The sequence below is a fragment of the Penicillium paradoxum genome (genome assembly GCF_028828445.1).
Source record: "Penicillium paradoxum strain IBT 22861 chromosome Unknown utg000004l_segment0_segment0, whole genome shotgun sequence".
NCBI classification, from domain to species: Eukaryota; Fungi; Ascomycota; class Eurotiomycetes; order Eurotiales; family Aspergillaceae; genus Penicillium; species Penicillium paradoxum.
In genome coordinates this window covers 2071327-2091280 of record NW_026643182.1, presented here as the reverse complement: position 1 = coordinate 2091280, position 19954 = coordinate 2071327, and the positions used below count along the sequence as shown (strand labels likewise).

The window sequence follows — 19954 nt, the reverse complement described above, 5'->3', positions numbered from 1 at the left end:
CTTCTGGCGATATAAATTTTCCATCGTAGCTACTTTGATCTCTGCCTTCCTTCATTGCGTCTGTTCATGAACGGAGAACAAAAGAGTGCCCTGTTTTCTATCACTCTTGCCGGAACCCCTGGCTGCACTTTTATCTACCATGGAGCCAGTTGAAATCAAAACACAGGGGGAAGCATCTGCTGGCCATCTACAAGATGATTTCCAGCTTACTGAAGATAGTATGGATACTCAGAAGGAGGGACGCAAAACGGTGGTGCCTTATCTGTTGGAGATGAGTCCTGAGTTTCGAAGGCTCAATGAAGTGAGACAACAAGTTAGTCAAGCCGATTCCGAATATCCCCTGAGCGGAGATGATACTTACTGTTCTGTTAATAGGCGTGGGAAGCCCCGGGGGGCGATGAGTACTTTGCAAACATCAGTCGAGGAAGGAACAACACTGACCAGAAGAACTCCACTCGATACTACAAATTCATGAAAGTGGTAGGCTGCGAACTTGATAGAATAACCAAAGCCTTTCAACTGCAACCTCCGGCCTCACACCCAGTTGCCATTCTCGATTTTTGCATGGCTCCTGGGGCATTCCTTGAGATAGGCTTGAAAAAGAACCCAGGATCGCATGCTCTAGCTTTTACCTTGCCTATCTCTTGTGGCGGGTATCGAAACTGCTTGGAAGAAACTCCCAGGGTCAAGCGAGTATTCCTCGATGTGACCATGCTGGCTGCAGACATGGATGTGGATCAAATTCCCGCAGGCCATCCGGACGCGGAGAACTTCTTGCCGCGACAGCTCAAGGAAGACCAGTTCTTCGATTTGATCATATGCGACGGTCAGACGTTGGATCAACACTCGCGTGCATCCTATCGAGAGAAACGCGAAGGAAGGCGTTTGTCCCTCACGCAACTCGCCCTTGGTCTTCAACATCTCAGGTCTGGTGGAACAATGATTGTATCTTTTCGCAAGCTTGAAGCGTGGAGCACTGTCAACTTCATCTGGACATTTCAACAGTTCTCGTCGGTTCGCCTTTTCAAGCCAAAGAAGGCTAGTTCCAAGCGGTCTTCCTTTTACATGATTGCTTCTGGAATTGAGAGTCAGCATACAGAGGCTATTGAAGCAGTTGCGCGGTGGAAGAGAGCTTGGCAGCTTGCCACATTCGCCTCGGACGAAGAGTATGACAAGATGGTCTGGGAGGAAGACCCATCCGGGGAGTCATTGATCGAGAGCTTTGGGGCTGATCTTGTCGATCTGGGTAAGATGGTTTGGAAGATACAGGCGGATGCACTGGCCGAGGCTCCATTCATGAAGGGATCGCAGGAGTCCATGGAAAAAGAAAGAGGGACTAAGATGTAGCCGATATCTCTTCCGGCTCTTGATACTGTTTGAGTTTTGTGCCTCTTCCCAAGCCCAGGGTCTCTGCCTGATCATACTGAAACTAATACTTTGGATTCTAATTATTTCCCTTGTGTGAGAGAGAATTCTGTACCTTTCGTGTGCTTCCAATCAAGAGATTGTTCCAACTTCTAAATGATAGAGCTCACGCTTAGGAGTAGTGAAATCATCAGCTTCCTAGCAACAGGTCTTCGGTTGAAGGATATGATAGCGCCGCAGACTATAATGTGTTCAAGAAAGAGCTTACGAAGTCTTTCACAGATCAATTGTCTAATATGCACGCTACCTCGACGATCATGCTCGTTCAGGCATGAGTTTGGATACGATTATACGTGAACGAAGTTTTAGCTCTGTATGGCCCACGTCATCACTCAACACATTGCACAGCTCCAATACTGATCAGAAATATAGGTAGTACGAGGATAGCAACCAGTGAAGCCACCTACCATATCCTCGCAATGTCCTCGCAATGTCCTCGTCATCTGGCGATGCGAAACTATCAACTTGTTGTAACTTGTCAGAGAATATCATTGAACGAGTCCATACATTCAGGGAGGTATCATAACATGAAATTTAGGGTTAGCCATAACTATCTTATATCGCACTGTCACTGGCGATATATTGTTAACCGACATCCTCCCGCGACCAGTTCCTGCACGTCGAAGTATGAAAACCACATCCCACTCTCCTAGCTCCAGAGTTAACTACAACAATATAATACCCAACTACTAATCCCTCTTATATCAATTCCCTTTCCTAAGAGGGCCATTGCAACGCCCCATGCCCCGCCCCATTTACCCCCACGTTTGTTGGGCCCCACATATAAACACAGCTGCAGGGCCCCTGTCATCTTCTGCAGCTAATGTCTATCGCAGAAATGGACTATTCCCTGCAGAACCACGCTTCCTACATCGGCCGTCCGGTCTCCGAACTTCCTACCCCAGCACTCATCCTGAGTAAACCCGTGCTGGAGCGGAACACCCAGATCCTATTGGAGGATGTGAAAAGGCTGGGAATTGCGTTTCGGCCTCATGTCAAGACACTAAAGGTGCCTATTTCCTCCGATATGAACCGCATATACGTATCTAGAGATTAATCAAGATTGCAGTGCGCAGAAGTCACCCGCATGATGCTGGGTGACGTCCACCGTCGAATCGTCGCATCAACCCTAGCCGAGATCAGGGGCTCATTGGATCTCGTGAAAGAAGGCAAACTAGACGAAGTCAGTACAGCCAATCACCTCCAAAAAAACAAATATCAAATATCAAACAGCGAACTAAAACCACAAAGTGTCTCTACGGCCTCCCCATCTCAGCCAGCGCCCTCCCCTTCCTCGACACCCTAACCAAATCCCTAAAGATCATCCTCATGGTCGACAGCGAGCAGCAAATAGATCTGCTAGAATCCCACGCTTCAAAATCCCACTCCTCGGCTTGGCCGGTCTTCATCAAAATCGACATCGGTTCTCAGCGCGCAGGACTAGCCACTGACTCACCCTCGCTGCCGAAACTCATCCAGCGCATCGAGTCATCTTCTGCAGCAAGCGTCTACGGCTTCTATTGCCACGCTGGACACTCATATGCATGTCGCAGCGAGGATGCCGCCGCCGCCGTGCTGCAGAGCGAAGTCGAGGGTGTAGTGCAAGCAGCCAAGTTCCTGGTAGATGGATACGAGAGACAGATCGTCGTATCAGTTGGATCAACTCCCACAGCGCACGTGGTCAAGCGATTAAAGGGCGCATTACCCGCAGGAATGGAACTGGAGTTACATGCCGGTGTGTCGTTATTCGCCCGAACGCTATCATGAGACTAACAGCCTAGGAAACTACCCCACCAACGATCTGCAGCAAGTATCAACCTCGCTAGTTGAGCCGACACAGCAAGCTGTGCGCATCCTCGCGGATGTCTGCAGTGTGTATCCAGAGCGCAATGAGGCGCTGATCAATGCGGGGACTATTGCGCTGTCGAAGGAGACGGGTGAGTTTCCCGGGTTTGGGACTGTGGTTGATCGGCCCCAGTGGAGTGTTGTGCGGATGTCGCAGGAGCATGGGATTCTGGGGTGGATGGAGTCTGACCAGACGAGGAGAGTTGTTGCGAGGATGGGGTCGAAGTCGGAGGAGGGGGAGAAGGTGGAGGATGCGTTTGTCGTTGGAGATAAGGTTATGTTGTATATTCAGCATGCTTGTATTACGGCTGCTATGCATTTTGCTTACTATGTTGTTGATGAGCAGGATATTGTGAGGGAGACGTGGGTTCCTTGGAAGGGGTGGTGATTCTTGCGCTTTTAGAGAATGGTCTAAGCGGTGGTCAACTCACGTACATCTTGGATGAATGAAATACAATTGTTAATCACTATCAGGACCAAAGGAGCAGGTTGGGACACTACACCTTGAGTGTTCGATGGATTCTTCGGTGTTGGAGAAATCTAATTGGTACGTGAACTATCATCAACCTCGAATGCAGGCAAGTTACATTTACGTTGATTTGTATAATCACGAAGTTTCAGCCGAGTTGAAAGATTATGATTCTGAAATGATTGAGTATCAAAGAGTAGAAAAAATTTGAATGAACTGATATGGTCAAGGCAAAGACTAGCAAAGCAACAATAAGGGGATATTCGCGAATGAACCCGTAACCCCCGAAAGATAAGAAAAGAATAGCAGAAAATAGGTATTATTATCCGCAGGTGAATGAAAGCGAATGGGTATCATGTAAACTTGGCTGAAATAGGACCCGGAAAATGTGTGGCAGCCCGACTTTGTTTGGCCGTGGCCGATTTCCTTCAGTTATTGATATCATGAGGCTCGTTGGGAACCGAAAAGGCAAAGGAAAATTGAAATCCGTGCTTGGAAAAATAAGTATAACAAGATTATCGTAAATGGTAAAACAGGCTTTGTGAGGGAATTTTTTTGGTCATAGGAATCGTCAAGTCATGATTGGAAACGATGATCAAGAAAGGGAGGCATGTCGAAGTGCTTGTTTTTTTTTATTGGCGGGAGGAGCTGGTGGAAGAGGTGCGAGAAGGGGCGCGGGATGGGATGGGCGAGACACCAGGCGACTCTCCCGTGACAAGATCCTCGGGAGTAAAGCGCGGCAGCCGGCTGTGAATAGAGCTGTTGATAGACCGGTCCGAAGAGCGAGTAGAACTGCTATCTAATCGCAAAGATTCGATGCGCTCCAGACCTTCGTAATCTGGCAGCGGGGAGTCGGTGAAGCCGTCAATGAAGCTGTGAGCGGGCTTGGTGTAACTGGGCGGGCTGGCGGGGACATCCTCATAGATTGGAGGCATCTCCTCATCCCAGCTAATGCCAAGACCACCACGCTGAGTGAAGTGGAGGTGGAACTGCATGCGAAGCACACGTGCGGCACCAGTCGGAGTAATAAGGCGGGTGTTGCCGTTGGGGCAGAATTCCTCAGCCACGATCAGCTCGATGACAAGGTTATGCTTGACTTCCAAGCTGCCGGGCGCTTCCATGTCACAGACAGCGTTTGCCGCTGGGTTGATGTTGGCATCAAACTGCATGGTGATCTCACCACCAGCGGTGTCAAAATCGGTCTTCCAGCCAGTTTTCTCCTCGTTGTGTCCGATGACACGAGTCTCCTGGTGCATAACACCTTTACCCTCGCCGCCAATCTTATGAGCGTGCTTGTGGCAAGCGGTCGACACAATCTTCTGTTGTTCCTCAATTCGCCACATCATTTTTCTAAGACGCCAGCGCGTCTGGGTCTTTTCACCCTTATCCACCACGCCGCTCAAAGTCATCTCCACAGGAAAACTGCCAACAGGGTGAACAACGGATGGCAAAACGATGCGACCAGTGAGGTTGGTGGGGGGAAAGATGCGAATGGAGGTCTTATCGGGGCCGGGAAGCAGAGAACGACTGATTTCCAGAGGCAGCTTGAGGCTATATTCTTCTCCAGTGATGCTCTGTGCATGCGCCAGCAGGAAGTATTCAATCTGGCCCAGAACGCCGTTGCAAGAAGCAGGAATATGGCCCGGGAACAGATAGCTGAAGGGGAAATCATGGTCCCCTACACTGAGCTGAAGATCCTCAGTGATGAAGTTCCACTTGGTCAACTCCTCGGTGCGGGTGGCGCAGTTGGCGCAGTGGTTTGAAACAGGCTTCTTGGTGCTCATCTTGGAGATAAGGCGGACATCGAATTGGCTCAAAGTCACTCCACCAGTCAACTCCGAGACTGCGATGCGCAAGCGTCCCGAGAACAGAGCGCCAGTAGAGTTGGCAGGAGGACCATAGCAAACCAGTGGGGGTGATTCGATCATGACGTCCAGCTTCGCCGCTGGTGGAGCCACATCATGGACGGAGCGCTCCTTGGATCGTCCTCCGCGTCCGAGGCTGCGACGCTTCTCTTTGCTGTGGTCTCGCAAAGGGTGCATCAGGTGGTCCATGGAGAAGGAGAGGCGGCGTTCGGGGGATCGTGCGCGGTCTGCGTTGTGGGCGTGCTTCTTTCCATGTCCCTGGAGCTCATTGACGGAAATCGTTGAAGAGGAGTTTGAGTGAATGGGTGTTGACGATACTGAGGAATGTAGCGAACTTGCGTTCCGAATCAGATTTGGAATTAAACGGCCCGGCATATTGGCTCTGAGAGGATGCTGAGAGAGATATGAGTATGATAGTAGGTTATATTCAGGAGGCAGTGCGGTGGTGAAATAATTGAGAAGCCGATGAAGCAATCCAACCCATAATCTGGAAGTATGTAGATGATCTGCGGGAGAAAACCCATCTGTCAAGGGCGCAGCGGCCGCTTTTGAATGGCAAGAACAATCATGTGCTAATCCCCCGAATCCGTGGAAAAGCAATGAACTAAAAAAAAAATAGAATTTTTCCTTGGTTTTTTTTTTTTTTTTTTTTTCCTCGCTGTTCCCACTTGCCAGGAACCGGTGCAGTTAATGAGAACAAATGGGAACAAGAACAGAATTAGCAAGTGGGGCACACCGTCATAGTGGAGAGTGACAATACAGTGACGGTCAACTTACTTTTCAATTCTGTAATAAGGTACTTAAATTACACATGAGCTTCCCCCTCCCAAGTGTCAGCCCTGGAGGTATGAGATCTGGGTTGTTCTGAGATCATTCTAATCTGTTAAGTCGCAATTCTACTCCCTACTCATCTCAGCATTGCATCATCCCATCACATCTTACCGGGTCGAACGATCTCATCTAGTGCGGAGACAAGGTGCCCAAACGCTGAGGTGTCACCAGTGACAACTATACACCTGGACCATACTTTACGATATACGGAGTACCCTGCGCCCAGAATGCTCCGCGATCGCCTGACACCTTGTTGTTTACCCCACAGGTGATAATGTGGGCATCATCCTTCCATCACAAGAAAGGAACATTTGGACCATTATAAGAGTCCAGGCTAGACCCTATCGGGGCAGTCGAGGGGAGCACATGATCCCACGGTTGGCTCGAGGCGTGGAACGACCGTGCGTAAATGACTCAAAGCCTTGATGCCTTCCTACCGGTTTATCCGATCCGCTCGAATGCCATGGGTAACTTGGCTTGAATCTCAGAGCTGTAGTGCATTGCTTAGGTGGGTGCGGCCTTCGCTCCGGGGGTCCTCTCCGATGTCCATCATCAAGGGCGGGATCATCCACTGGAAAGAACGAGCTAGCAAAGGGTCATGGCAATCCCCCCCCCCAGTTTTGTGGATGATCAGGCTTGCTATGGCAAGGTCTAGCGCTGGAGGACACGGGGATTGATCCCGATCAATCGTGCTGGGTCTTTGACTCCCAATATATGTCTGAAACGTCTCCGCGGACCTGAGGAAACATGATAATAATAGGAGTGTTTGGTCCACTTCTTTCAGGCCTCCAAAACATCAAGCTCCGGTTTTCTATTAATACCTTCTTTCTTCACATATATTACCACAAAGGGTAGAATATGGTACGTGCCCAAGGTTAAAACAAAGCATCACGTGGCATGATGGCATAGACAAAGGTCAAACCGAGTGTCCAGACCTGGGTAAAGGGCAAACAGTACCGTACCGGACCATTACCATACTAGCCATCGACCTTTCCAGAGGATCTTCGACTAGCGCCGCCCTAAACGGGAGCCGCCTTTCCGCATTGGGACAGCAAAACGCGATGAAAAAAAGGACCCTTCGCGGAGCTCCACCGGGAAAATTTTTTCTTTTTCTTTTTTGCTTTTCTGACCGCCCCGACAGTTCAGTCGTCTGATCTATAAAAGTGGACTACACCGATAGAGTGGACTTGTAGGGGAGACTCATTCCTAAGGCCATGGAACTCGCCTATCCTGTGTCTACTCCGTACCCCGCACTGCAAGCCTTGGATTTTGCGGGGCACAGGCCTATGCAATTGAGATGCCGTACAACCGTCTGACAATCACATTAAAAAAAAAAATCGAAGATGGATGCAATAGTGAAGCATCTCGAAATATCAACATACGATCAACATCCCAAAGTTCTAGCCTTTCCGCTGTCAAGATATGCTCCGTGCTTTCAAAGTTTTTCCCCTAGCGAATCACCATCTTCGCCGCTCACACTAATTACCTAACAACAACAGAAGCATCAGGAGTTTACCGCCAGTATTCACCTATAAGCATCAATTTCGCGCACAGCGGGCTCAGGTACAGGCTCTACAGGCTCCCTAGCGACACGTTATGGGCATGCAGAGAGAGCTTGAAGAAATTGTGGGCTATTGGGCGGGTACGTCGGGCGAGCACTCCTAGCTCACCCGCAACATCCCATGTAGGTGTTTTCTCGGACTTCAGGGAGTGCACTGATCACGCCACGGTGTGTGTTTTGTACGACCTGGAACAGAAATAAACATTCGGTTGTGATGATGCCACCGGGGCTCTTTCTTACCTTCCCCGGGCACGTCAGCTCATGCGCATCGGAATGGTGATTTGCGTTATGGCGGATCGATCTACATAGCTTACATTGTAAGATGTGCCAAGGTGTCCGAATGTGGTCAATAAACTGCACCTACGTTGTATCAGGGCTAGCTATGCTACCACTCAAGCAGGTCCACACTATCCCCTTTCCCGTTTCCCCTAGACTAGCTGAAAGAAGTATACCAGTGTCGCAACTAGGATCATTATGGTTGATATCCGTGACCATCAGCTCGGAGGTCACGATCGCAAATCAATGGCTGTCGTCCACCGGTGGCTCGTCGGATGGACTAACCAATAGTTGCGACAGGGGAAGCCGGAAAAGCGTCTCTGGCGAACTTCCTCATTCGGGGAGATCTCGGGTTGCCCCTCCGATCTGTTTCAGCCGGTGTGTGATCTCCCTTTTGTTTTCCATCGTTTTTCTAGATTTAATTAATCTCCGGCGGAATTGGCCTCCTTTTTTTTTTCTCTCGGCAAGGTGTACGGAGTATGGAGAAGATGCTCCGCACATTGTGCCATATGGTACATCCAAGTAACGCCATCCCGTCCTCATCACACGTGTATACAGCCCTAAACAACTTAGGTAGGTGATGCACATCGTACCTCTAGAAATTACTTCCCCCTTTTTTTTTACCTAAACACTACCAAAATGGCGCAATTTGAGGCCAAAAATCAACACTAATGATAATTGCCCTGAAATGAATAATAAAAAGACAAATACTCCGTACATAGTTCGGAGAATGCCCGGGTCTCCGCTTAAACGCGGGAAAGCAGAAATTTTCTGTCGGTCACTCGGGACTTTATACTCGGCCCGTCGCAAGACCTTTTAGCCTCAGTTTTGGCCCGCGATGGCGACTCGTGTCCCTGGTTCACCGTCGGCCCTGGATCCTCTTTTGTTTTTTTTCCTGGTCCATTTCCAGGATATAAAATGCCGACCGGTGAATGGCCTCCACTCGGAATGGGGCGAAAACCATACCTTCGCCTGTTCTAGGTGATCGGAGACCGCCGCTTTGCTCTTGGGGTAACTTTTGCCCTTGGCATGAGGCGATTGTTGCAATAGCCGGTGTGCTTGCCGGTCTAAGGGTGTTGTGTGACTTGGATGTGATTCGCGGTGTGAATAAAAGAAACTATGGGTTCTGGGCCGCGCTAGTCTATCAAAATGAGTGAATATATGTTGGCTTTATAGTTGGCTCGCCGATGCCATGGAATTCTCAAAGGAAATACTCCAATAATGAACTACTACCTTCACCCTCATTTTAGCCAATTGTGGCTCACGGATATATAAACTTTCGGATTCACTTTTATATTGCCATACTAAATCTTATCAGATCTGGCCTTGCGAGTCGGCAACGTTCCAACTAAAGTTCCTTTTTATATACAATGCGGCGGCTCCTTTCGCCCTATTAGACCCTCCAATCGTCTTCGAGGGAATACGAACGATGTATCCCTAGTAATATATGATCTCTCCGTCACCCATTCGCTTTCGATCAGTCTTTTGTGACTCTCAGTTGTCAGAAATGCAAATGTATAGATCTTCTATTGGAGATCATCTGGGGTTAGACCTAAGACGAGGTCAGTTCACCTTGTCATAACTAGAGCAAGTATATCCTGGCTGAATCTAAATTTGACGCTGCTCGTCCATATTGTATTTATTGATGATTTATCGCCCGATCTCTTCAAATCATATGGCAGCGGCCATGGAAGTTACTAATCGCTATGAGTATGATATACGTCATAAAACACGGAAAACACTAGGTGGATTGAAACGGTTGTTCGCAGAACAATACTCCGTACATGCAAGACCGTTGACTGGGAAACCCGGCTTCATCCGCCCATACTGGCACAACAGGTAACAACGTGACTGATCCGGCATATTCCTTGACTTCGGTATACTCCGGGGACTGTAATATTACTCAAAACCGGGTCATAATGGAAGCATCTTATGACCTCTTGGATATCCACTCGTGGACTTAGGTTAGGTGTCTCAAGGCTTGTCGGTGACTGAAGACGCTAACAAGCCCCAGAGCCTTGGAGGAAGGCCTAAGTGGAATCCACCTAAACAGGCCTTGTCTGGACATAAAATGGGGTCCATTATCAGGCGACAATCCTAAAATACTTGATTCATCACTACACCCAGCGGGATCTTGAAAAGGCCATCGCTGCTTTCACTCGTCTTCTCGATGCAATTGAATCCCGACTGCCCCCAAACACTAGCAATGAAGAAATACAGCTTCCATACTCAAACTTAATGGTCGATGATTCGATGCCTACAGAGCATTCGTTTGTCCGATCTTTCCTCTTGGTCGTTCCTCCCCGCTGCATAAAGTTTCGCTATATAGCTCTAGGGATACGGATACAAACCCGGGTGGAGTTTGTATCCCAACCATTCACCAAGCCTCGTGATAATTTCCAGATGTTCTGTGAACTTGAGAAGCTAGCCCTTCTATTTCGAGCGGATGGGACAAATTACTCACCCTAGACACGGCCGTGCTTCCTAGATGGGATTGCGTAGATGATTCCCGCTGGCTTATATATCGAGGCCATACTCCACTATCTATCGAATAGCTTTGGGAACGAGAGTAGATTGCTGCTACCGTTCGGTATCGGTGCTAATAAATACGTACGCAGTAGCAATAGTGTTCCGTTGTCCCATTTCTCTCTAACTTCTAGTCAAGATGTATCCTACGAGCTATATTAGGTATATTAGTTCAGTGGATTTTTGCCAATAGCGGTACGAGGTGTGCAGCTTCACAAGGTATTGCTGAATTAGGCGGACCGGGTTGAATCGGGTGATTGGGATGTGAATGAGGATGGGGTTGCGGGAGGAATTGAGAAGTTCGAAGAGGCTGACACTCTGGAGCATTGGCAGAAGTATCAGGTTCCGCAATCGTGGTAGAGAGCATAGTTAGAGGTTATGGTTTGCCCTAGATTTTGTTGTCGAGGGTATCTTGCTGTACATCAAACGCAATATCGGCATAGGCATCCATGCATTTCGTTCTATGTCATATCAGTCTTTCAATCCACCATGTGAAGTGAGGCTGCTTGATATAGCTGGAAAGAGGTACATTGATTTGCATGAGAGAGGCCCAGGTATACCTTTTTGGCAGCTCATGGAAACTATGGCACTACTTCTTCACCCCTATAGTAACATATATATTCAGATACAGCCTATGGCACGCCGGAAATCTAAACAGAGAAAGCCAGTTAATGTATTGCCAATTATATTCCCAGGTGATGGCAGAACAGGTGATGCTACCAAATTTAATATCTTCAAGCAGAACTACTATAACCTGAGATATTCTACACCTAAGTTCCTGGGTAGAAGCATCGGCCAGGTCGATGATGGTGTAAGTGTCGATAATTACAGCTATAGCTGTACCCTAGCTAATGCTACGACTGGTAGCTCGGACCTATCAAAGGGCATCCAGGCTTGTCATAAAAGCGAGGATTGCTATAGATACGAAATTTGGTTCAGCGACCACCGCAACGGAGAATCCAGAATCAACAATTCCAACACGGATAACACTAATAGTGAGTTTGATCTGATATGTGGTGTCTCAAGGGTGTTATCCAGCTAACTCTGTGCACAGCATGGCATATCCATCAGCAGATTCAAAGTGATAGCAAGTATCTGAGTGATGACACCCGGTTCTGGGTTGATGTCCAGGCTATTTAGGTCATACCTGATTACTAGTAATGGATAAATTACGAATAAAATACGTAAATATACCCTTTAGCTCACCAGCTCACCAGATGATACTTGACCTTTTTCGATATCAGCTTAGAGGTATTTACTACATAGGGGATTGTTGACAAGTGTAGAACCTCATTAGCAAGGGTCCATAAATTTGGTAAAAATTGGAATATAGGGTTAATAGGCACGGAAAGGGAAACGTCTCGCCAGGTATTGTCCGGTGTATTGTACCAGGTACTCTACTTCCGCAACCAATTTGGCCAGATCGCAAGCATTGCATTATACCAATCTCGCTCCAATTCCTGTGTCAGGAGATAGCAAGCAACATAACCGCCCCATCCCTACCTAGCTACCTAGCTACATAGGTAGCTCACCCCTCGGAAGCGGAGAAACGGAACCACGAGGCGCGGAGCCCCACGAAATCTCCAAAACCTCCCAACCCCAAACACCAATTGAAGCACCATGTCCTCCTTCAATTGGGGCGCCTTAGCGGTCGCCATAGGCGCAGTCTTCGTTTTCTGGTCCTTCTCCTCAACCACCTCCTCACCCTTCACGCGATCCTTCCCCCGCCTCCAAAACAAGCGCATCTGCCTCCTAATCGCCCACCCGGACGACGAAGCCATGTTCTTCGCCCCAACAGTCCTAGCCCTCACCCGCCCCGAGCTCGGCAACCACCTCAAGATCCTCTGCCTCAGCACCGGCGACGCCGACGGCCTCGGCGAAACGCGCAAACAAGAGCTCCAAAAAGCCGCCAAGCAGCTCGGACTGCGCAGCGACTCAGACGTCTTCATCGTCGACGATCCCTCCCGCTTCCCCGACGGCATGGACAAGGACTGGGACGAGGATCAGATCTCGGCATTGCTGGCTTCGGCGTTCGCGCCGGAAATGGCGCAGAGGAAAGGTGGCAAGATTGATAAGGCGCCTACTGCGACGATCGATGTCATTCTTACTTTCGATCAATATGGTGTCAGTAACCATCCCAATCATCGCTCGCTGTATCATGGTGCGGTGAACTTTATTCGCGCGCTCATGAAGGAGAAGGCGGGTTTCACTTGTCCTGTTACGCTGTATACTTTGACTACGACCTCGATCTTCCGCAAGTATGCGGGTGTGCTTGATGCGCCGCTTTCTATGTTTCTGGGTGTGTGGGGTAATCTTGTTGGTGGGTTGACGGGGTCGAAGCAGAAGAATGCGGCGGCCGCTGGGTCTGGTCCTGCGCGCCTGTTATTTGTTAGCTCGGTAAATGATTGGTTGACTGCGCAGTCTGCTATGGTGATTTGCCATAAGAGTCAGATGGTTTGGTTCCGCTGGGGATGGATCACCATTGGGAGGTATATGACTGTTAATGATCTCAAACGCGAGAAGGTCTAATTTCTTAGTCCCTTTTCTTGCTTTTTTTGTTTTCGATCATCATATACCCCAGATGAAGGGCCAGTTCTGGATCTGTGCCAATTATTCTCAGATCTTGTATTATCTTCGCTGATCGTTTTTGACCTTGCGTTGACATCTCACGCTTCATGTCTGCATATGATTTCTCGAGGGCTTTGTGCCTTCTTGTACACTCATCTCTACATCTATATCTCATACATTGGCCCAAAGGGATTCTAATGAACATATTTTGCTTTACTATGAAAAACCTCCCGAAAAAAAAAAAACGAATGCAGTAGTTGTACTACTCATGAAATTGTTCAAATGGATATCATCTATAATCAGCATCAAGCACACATGCTCAAATGATACAAAAGGAAGGAATCAGCAATTCCAAGGATTGCCATCCCCCCAGAACATGGTCCGTTGAGGGTCAACCTCAAGGCCCAACGCATGGATGCGACCATAAAGCCCACCTTCGGGGTTCTCCTTCTCCGACAAAGGATGATCATCCGGGTAGTCAATGCGCGTGTGGAAATGATCGAGGATCCTGTCAAAGTTTTCGCTGCGTTCTACTTGGAAAGAGTAGAGGCGATTGAGTGGTGAACTGTACTGATCCAGCTGGGGATACTGAGTAAGCAGGAGGTTCCAGAATATCCTATCATCGAGAAACTTGTGTTCAACTGGATGAAAGAGGTCCGGATGATCAGGCCGCCGCCGTGCATGAATGAAGCCATGCCGGCTCATGTAGCGGGTGTTGGACTTTGTTCCGCCCCAGAATTCGAGTGTTCCAGAGTCGTATATGTACCTGTTACACTCTGGTAGGAAGTCTTTCCACTCTTCCAATAGCTTGGGCCGTTCCTGAAGATCCCAGACGCTGATCGATGTATCCCGCCATTCTGTTTGGCCGATTATCGCAAACGCCATGCGCTGTAATAGGTAAATTTGCTGGAAAACTTCGAGTCGGAGAATGTCGTATTTGTGGATGGCTTCGGCAAGCATGGGGGATTGTAAGAGTGACTGATCGGGTGCAGGTCTATTATGTCCCTGGTTTCGATCTGTTGACGATCCCATGCGATCCAAAGCTGGTTGCAACCATCGCATAATTGAATCTCTTGCCTCTTTCCTCTTTGCCCTCGTTGCACTGAGAATATCATATGCCTTACGCATATCTGTTTTGCAAGCCTCTAAGTAACCATCCCTCTTGTAAGTCTGGGTGGTATATCGGTACATTGGAACAGTCGCGGGGATATTGTGCGGGTATGTGGTCATTTTCTGAAATGTAGTGTGTACCATCTCTCTTGGTACTCTCCCTCTTCGCCCGTCATTTGCTTGTCTGCGCGTGTGTTCAACTGAGAGGGCGTACGTCCTCTCAAACAGCTCGGACCACACCTTTGCCGATATTTTAAGCTTGTATGAAGAGGCTATGAACTCAACTGTTCTCACGGCGGTATCGATGCTGTTGTTCGTGCCAAAGGCATGTGCGACAGCGAAAAGCAGACGCTCAGTCGGATAAAGGCTAGACCCAGGTTCATAGGGCACAACCTCAGGCAGCTTCGAGTCATCCCCGGCTACGATGGCATCAACATTGATATTCCACACGCTGTTGAGGGTGTTTTTAGCTGCGGTGCCGTCGCCGACTCGGCAGGCTGCGAGAATGACGTTGACGTATGTCTCTTCATCTCCAGAGATACCTGCCTGGCTCATTTGACTGAAAATATCCAACACAATGCGCTTGAGACTGTTCGCTCCCGTTGCGTAACCACGCCATCCAGGATTCCGGCTCTCCATGCGGCGCTTTCTGTAGGTGTATGGGAGCATGCGGAGGTTATACGATTCTTTTCCGACGTAACAGTGGTCCCAGATCTTCGCTGCCATATAATGATTGTAGCACACGAGGTTCGGGTGGATGTCATGGCCGTCCATCGCTGTCCATAACTCCTCCGCTAATGGGCCGTTTCCCATTGCTCGTGCACAGGCCAAGAGGTGAGTGTACTCGGCTAGTTGAGGTGGATACCCGGCTGCAACTCTATATTGCATGATTGTGAGCAAGCCCTTCGTAAAATCATCGAACACCTCTGCCAATGTTTTCAGGCCTTGAATTCTCACACCCCATTCGTGTAGCATATGATGTGGACGTAGATATGGCTCCACGAAATGAGCGGGGGAGAGAAGGTGCAAGGCGTCAAGGAATATGCTTTGCGGCATTGATCCTACCAGCCACGCCGACCGTGGGTCGGTCATCGCATCCATCACTTGGTTCGGCTGTTTATTTTCGATCATTCGAACGAAGTGCTCTTGATATTGTATCCCCTCTGCGGACGAGCTCCACTCCGGCAAAGGCAGTCGGATCTCATCTTCCATAGGACGGGGTACAGCGAGATCACTGTTTCGTCGTTGACATGTACTCAATTGTCGGATGGAATTGTAGTCGGAAATCTCTCGGTTTCTTTGTAGATGCACTCCTGTTGTTTTGGCCGACGCGACACGGGATATTCGCCTCGGGCGACCGATCGGACTGGGTGTAAGAAATTGACTGGGCTTGCTGATTCCATCTCCAGCAGCTCGCGAGGAGACCCCCAGAGAGAAGCGAACCTCTCGCTAAGGAAAACCCTCCTCATGAGTGGATTGAGGGACACAACTGCCAGTGCCCAACAGGGAAAAAGTACAACAAAGAGAACAGAGTCTCCAGGGACACGAATGAGGGGAAGGTACGCTTCGACCCCGGACCTTTGGAGAGGGGGACGGGGGTACTCTGCAGATTGTGCTTCAGCCTAAGCAGGAGAACCCTGCACAGTGCCCGAGAGAGTTCTTCCATTTTGAATTTTGAATTCTATATGATGTTTATGTTGTATGCCTTTTAGTTTTGTTCGTTTTGACCTTCTCTATACTCCACCCCATACCTGTCATCTAGATCGAGTGGGTACCTCCGTTAGGCCAAACCCCCGAAAACCCGGGGTAGTGGCTGACTCAGCAGGCCCACGGGCACGGGCAACGCTAAACCCCATTAGGCCACAGCCAAAGCTCGTTGATTCTGCGCCGGTGGACCTGTGTCCATAACAATTCAATCACCCCTTTCGATCATGGCTGACACCGAAGATACTGGCGGTCCATCCGTCTCTGAGCCCCTGGATCTCGTTCGTCTCTCTCTCGATGAGACCGTGTTCGTGAAGCTGCGCGGTGACCGTGAACTCAAGGGCCGTCTTCACGTGAGCTGCCCCCCCTACAATATGACCATCTGCGGGCTGACTACTGACTGTGTCATCTCTCTACAGGCCTACGACAGTCACTGCAATCTGGTGCTTGGCGATGTGGAGGAGACAATCTATGTGGTGGAAGAGGACGAAAACGAAGAAGAGATTGTGCGGGTAGGCAACATGTGAATCCGGCGATTCATACGGCCACGGGCTAATCTGGATTCCCCCCAATGCAGACAATCAAGAAACAAGAGGAGATGCTTTTCGTGCGAGGTGAGTTGGAAGAATGGAATATCGAGTATGCTCGGTGGGTGCTAACACCTATCTAGGAGACTCGGTTGTCTTGATCTCCCCTCAGGCATGAGAGACCTGATATGCCCTGAATAGAGGGTATGGCGTCCGGCGACTACGTGAACAATGAAGGACCCTTGGAGGAACACGAGATACCACAAAATACAGCCAACATAGATAACGATGCCATGCAAACTGGTTTATGATCATCCTGGTTCCATTGGATCTAGTAGATGGATCTAGTAAATGGATCTAGCCCTATATGCACTACTCTGAGCTTCGTAGAGGCTGTGCAATTGTTAGTCACATTTGGATTTGCCTGAGCTCTGATCTAGTCCGCCAGCTTTGGATCAACTGATGCGGCTGATGTCTCTGGGTCGATGACTCAATCGGTGACTCGAACTTATCGATAAAGCTCCCCTTCCCCCTACAATGTGCCCCAGACCCTACACTTCACTCAAATACCTCTCTACATTCTTCACATTTTGTTCATCTCCTGGACAAAAGAAAACTATGATCACTCGAATACATCTTCATACCCAACAGTAACGGCGATCCCGATCCACCGACCAATAACGTCACTAACCCCAAAAGGCGGCACAACAATCAGTCCACACATAATTAGACTTATCAACTCCCCACTATGCCTGCAACTGGGAAACTAAGCCATGAGGAGCGGCGAAGGGGTGAAATTGTATGTTTCGTGAATGAAGATGAGAGATTCCGCCACCTTACATGACCTTCACTTAGGCTCTGAGTGAATTCGCCGAGTATGCTGAGAAGCAGCAAGCCCACCGCTCCGGTCAAGTCGCACCCAGCGACAGCGGATATTCCACCGCGAGCGTGTCCCGCGATCAGGAAGATCATGCAGAGCTCGACATCCTCGACCAGCTCGGGCTGTCGGACACACCTAGAACAGCTAAACTGAAGGATCTCCTTCTCGGTACGGGCGACGCCATCGAAGACAACCTGCAGGTGTTAGCTGGGATATTACAAACACGTATTGACGAAGGCCATGGAGAGACCATTCTTGATCTCGGATTGGAGGATGGTGGTGAGTCCATGGGCTTCGACCTCGATCAATGGAAGACGGCACTGCAGCGCCTGTGCGAGGCGGCAGAGACCATCCCTGCCCATTGCCGGGTATTGTTGACCTATAACGTCGGTGGCCCTGAGGAATCCTCGGTCAATAGTAACCGGATTCAAGGCGCCTGGGGAAAGGTCTTGGTACGCCACCACGCTGATAACATCGAGGAGATGGCCGAGCTCCGAATAGCCGTGGTGGGTAATGTCGATGCTGGTAAGAGCACTATGCTGGGAGTATTGGTGAAAGGTGGTCTTGACGATGGGCGTGGTCGTGCGCGAGTCAACCTGTTCCGTCACAAGCACGAGATTGAAAGTGGGCGTACCAGCTCCGTCGGTTTGGAGATCATGGGCTTCGACAGCCGTGGTGAGATCGTTGGCAATTCGCAAGGCCGGAAGCTCTCATGGGAAGAAATTGGCAAGCGCTCTGCCAAAGTCATCTCCTTCTCCGATCTGGCAGGTCACGAGCGATACCTGCGCACCACTGTGTTCGGTATGTTGAGCAGCAGCCCCAACTACTGTTTGTTGATGGTTGCCGCCAACAACGGTCTTATCGGAATGAGCAAGGAACATCTCGGTATTGCTTTGGCGCTTAATGTGCCAGTGATGGTCATTGTGACCAAGATCGACATTTGCCCACCCCATATTCTGCAAGAAACCTTGTCGCAGCTGACCAAGATTCTCAAATCCCCTGGCGCTCGCAAGATTCCCATATTCGTCAAGGATATGGAAGAGACTATTAACACGGCCACACAATTCGTAAGCCAGCGAATATGTCCTATTTTCCAGGTGTCCAATGTCACCGGAGAGAACCTCGATCTAGTACGGACCTTCCTGAACATTCTGCCTCACCGCGGTCAATATGACGCAGAGGGAGCGTTTGAGTTCTTGATCAACGACACTTTCTCTGTTCCCCATGTAGGGACTGTCGTCGCGGGTGTGGTCAAGTCTGGGGTCATCCACGCGGGAGACACGGTCGTAGTTGGACCGGACTCGCTCGGCCAGTTCACCACCACAGTGATCAAATCTATTGAGCGCAAACGTATCCAGGTGAATGCTTGCTTTGCTGGCCAGTCCGGCTCTTTTGCTTTGAAGCGCGTCCGCCGAAAGGAGGTCCGCAAAGGCATGGTTGTGTTGAAGAAGTTGGACGAAGTTCCAAAGGTATATCGGGAATTCGTCGCGGAGGGTAAGTCATCTATTCACTCTTGATTCGCCGCATGCTAACGAAACCAGTTCTGATTCTTTCTCACGCAACCACCATCAAGCCTAAATATCAAGCCATGCTGCATGTCGGGGCAGTTAGTCAGACCTGCTCAGTCATTGACATCGACCGACCCTTCATTCGAACTGGCGATCGGGCGCTAGTCGCTTTCAGATTCGTCCAACGTCCCGAATTCTTGGCCCCCGGAGACCGTGTTCTCTTCCGTGAGGGCAAGACCAAGGGACTTGGAATTGTGAAGAGTCTCGGTTACGACTCGAGCCAACCTTTGAATCCAGGTGCTCAAGAAGGAGCCGCCACTCCAACTCCCTCAATACCTCACGCATGAACTTTGTTTTTCTTTGATTTCGCGGGAGTTTCTTTGTCTTCGTTCCTTTCTTTGTTCTACGTACTTCGTCTTTTCCCGTGCCAAGCGTTAGATTATGTCCCACCTCGTTCTTGTCATAACTGCATTCATAATTCTCATGTTAGAAACCATGGCTAGATGGCTACAAGCTGATTGAACGAGATACATGTATACTACTATCTCTGGTGATGTACGATCTACAAAGTACCTACTTCGTCCAGAAGTATAAGGTCACATGACACACAGTATATGACGTCAGGCTATGACATAGGCCCAGACGATCGCCGCTCGTTCAGCAGTCCGAATCTAACATTCGAATGTCATTCGCAAGTCGTCGAGCAATCAGTGGGATCAATGGGGACGTAAAAGACAGGGGATCCAAGTGCAAGCCACTGTGGCCAAACAACCACTGACGTATTGAGCAACAGGGTCCTAACCCAGTGGGTTCATAAAGCTTGAGCTGCCCAGAGCATCCAAGACTTCTTAGCATACTC

The 19954-nt window shown here is 49.4% G+C and overlaps 8 protein-coding genes across 8 annotated transcripts; 6 read left to right on the top strand and 2 right to left on the bottom strand.

Moving 5' to 3' along the window:
• Positions 1-139: 139 nt before the first annotated feature.
• On the top strand, positions 140-1347 carry N7457_004516 (uncharacterized protein; the record flags this gene model as incomplete). Its single annotated transcript, XM_057175561.1, has 2 exons — positions 140-313; positions 376-1347. The coding sequence occupies 2 exons, from the start codon at positions 140-142 to the stop codon at positions 1345-1347; spliced, it is 1146 nt and encodes a 381-aa protein (XP_057032608.1).
• A 916-nt stretch (positions 1348-2263) lies between these two features.
• N7457_004515 (D-serine ammonia-lyase DSD1) lies at positions 2264-3658 on the top strand (the record flags this gene model as incomplete). The annotated part of the gene is made up of 4 exons (XM_057175560.1): positions 2264-2467; positions 2495-2608; positions 2659-3160; positions 3207-3658. 4 exons carry the CDS (start codon positions 2264-2266, stop codon positions 3656-3658), a joined length of 1272 nt encoding a protein of 423 aa, XP_057032607.1.
• Positions 3659-4371: 713 nt separating this feature from the next.
• On the bottom strand, positions 4372-5979 carry N7457_004514 (alpha-arrestin; the record flags this gene model as incomplete). The annotated part of the gene is made up of 1 exon (XM_057175559.1): positions 4372-5979. The coding sequence occupies one exon, from the start codon at positions 5977-5979 to the stop codon at positions 4372-4374; it is 1608 nt and encodes a 535-aa protein (XP_057032606.1).
• Positions 5980-11432: 5453 nt separating this feature from the next.
• N7457_004513 (uncharacterized protein) lies at positions 11433-11938 on the top strand (the record flags this gene model as incomplete). The annotated part of the gene is made up of 2 exons (XM_057175558.1): positions 11433-11793; positions 11853-11938. 2 exons carry the CDS (start codon positions 11433-11435, stop codon positions 11936-11938), a joined length of 447 nt encoding a protein of 148 aa, XP_057032605.1.
• A 480-nt stretch (positions 11939-12418) lies between these two features.
• Positions 12419-13327, top strand: N7457_004512 (PIG-L family deacetylase; the record flags this gene model as incomplete). Its single annotated transcript, XM_057175557.1, has 1 exon — positions 12419-13327. One exon carries the CDS (start codon positions 12419-12421, stop codon positions 13325-13327), a length of 909 nt encoding a protein of 302 aa, XP_057032604.1.
• A 381-nt stretch (positions 13328-13708) lies between these two features.
• N7457_004511 (uncharacterized protein) lies at positions 13709-15688 on the bottom strand (the record flags this gene model as incomplete). The annotated part of the gene is made up of 1 exon (XM_057175556.1): positions 13709-15688. The coding sequence occupies one exon, from the start codon at positions 15686-15688 to the stop codon at positions 13709-13711; it is 1980 nt and encodes a 659-aa protein (XP_057032603.1).
• Positions 15689-16407: 719 nt separating this feature from the next.
• N7457_004510 (U4/U6-U5 snRNP complex subunit LSM3) lies at positions 16408-16885 on the top strand (the record flags this gene model as incomplete). Its single annotated transcript, XM_057175555.1, has 4 exons — positions 16408-16533; positions 16600-16692; positions 16758-16794; positions 16851-16885. The coding sequence occupies 4 exons, from the start codon at positions 16408-16410 to the stop codon at positions 16883-16885; spliced, it is 291 nt and encodes a 96-aa protein (XP_057032602.1).
• Positions 16886-17455: 570 nt separating this feature from the next.
• Positions 17456-19442, top strand: N7457_004509 (putative GTP binding protein (GTPBP1); the record flags this gene model as incomplete). Its single annotated transcript, XM_057175554.1, has 3 exons — positions 17456-17506; positions 17563-19081; positions 19129-19442. 3 exons carry the CDS (start codon positions 17456-17458, stop codon positions 19440-19442), a joined length of 1884 nt encoding a protein of 627 aa, XP_057032601.1.
• Positions 19443-19954: the final 512 nt, after the last annotated feature.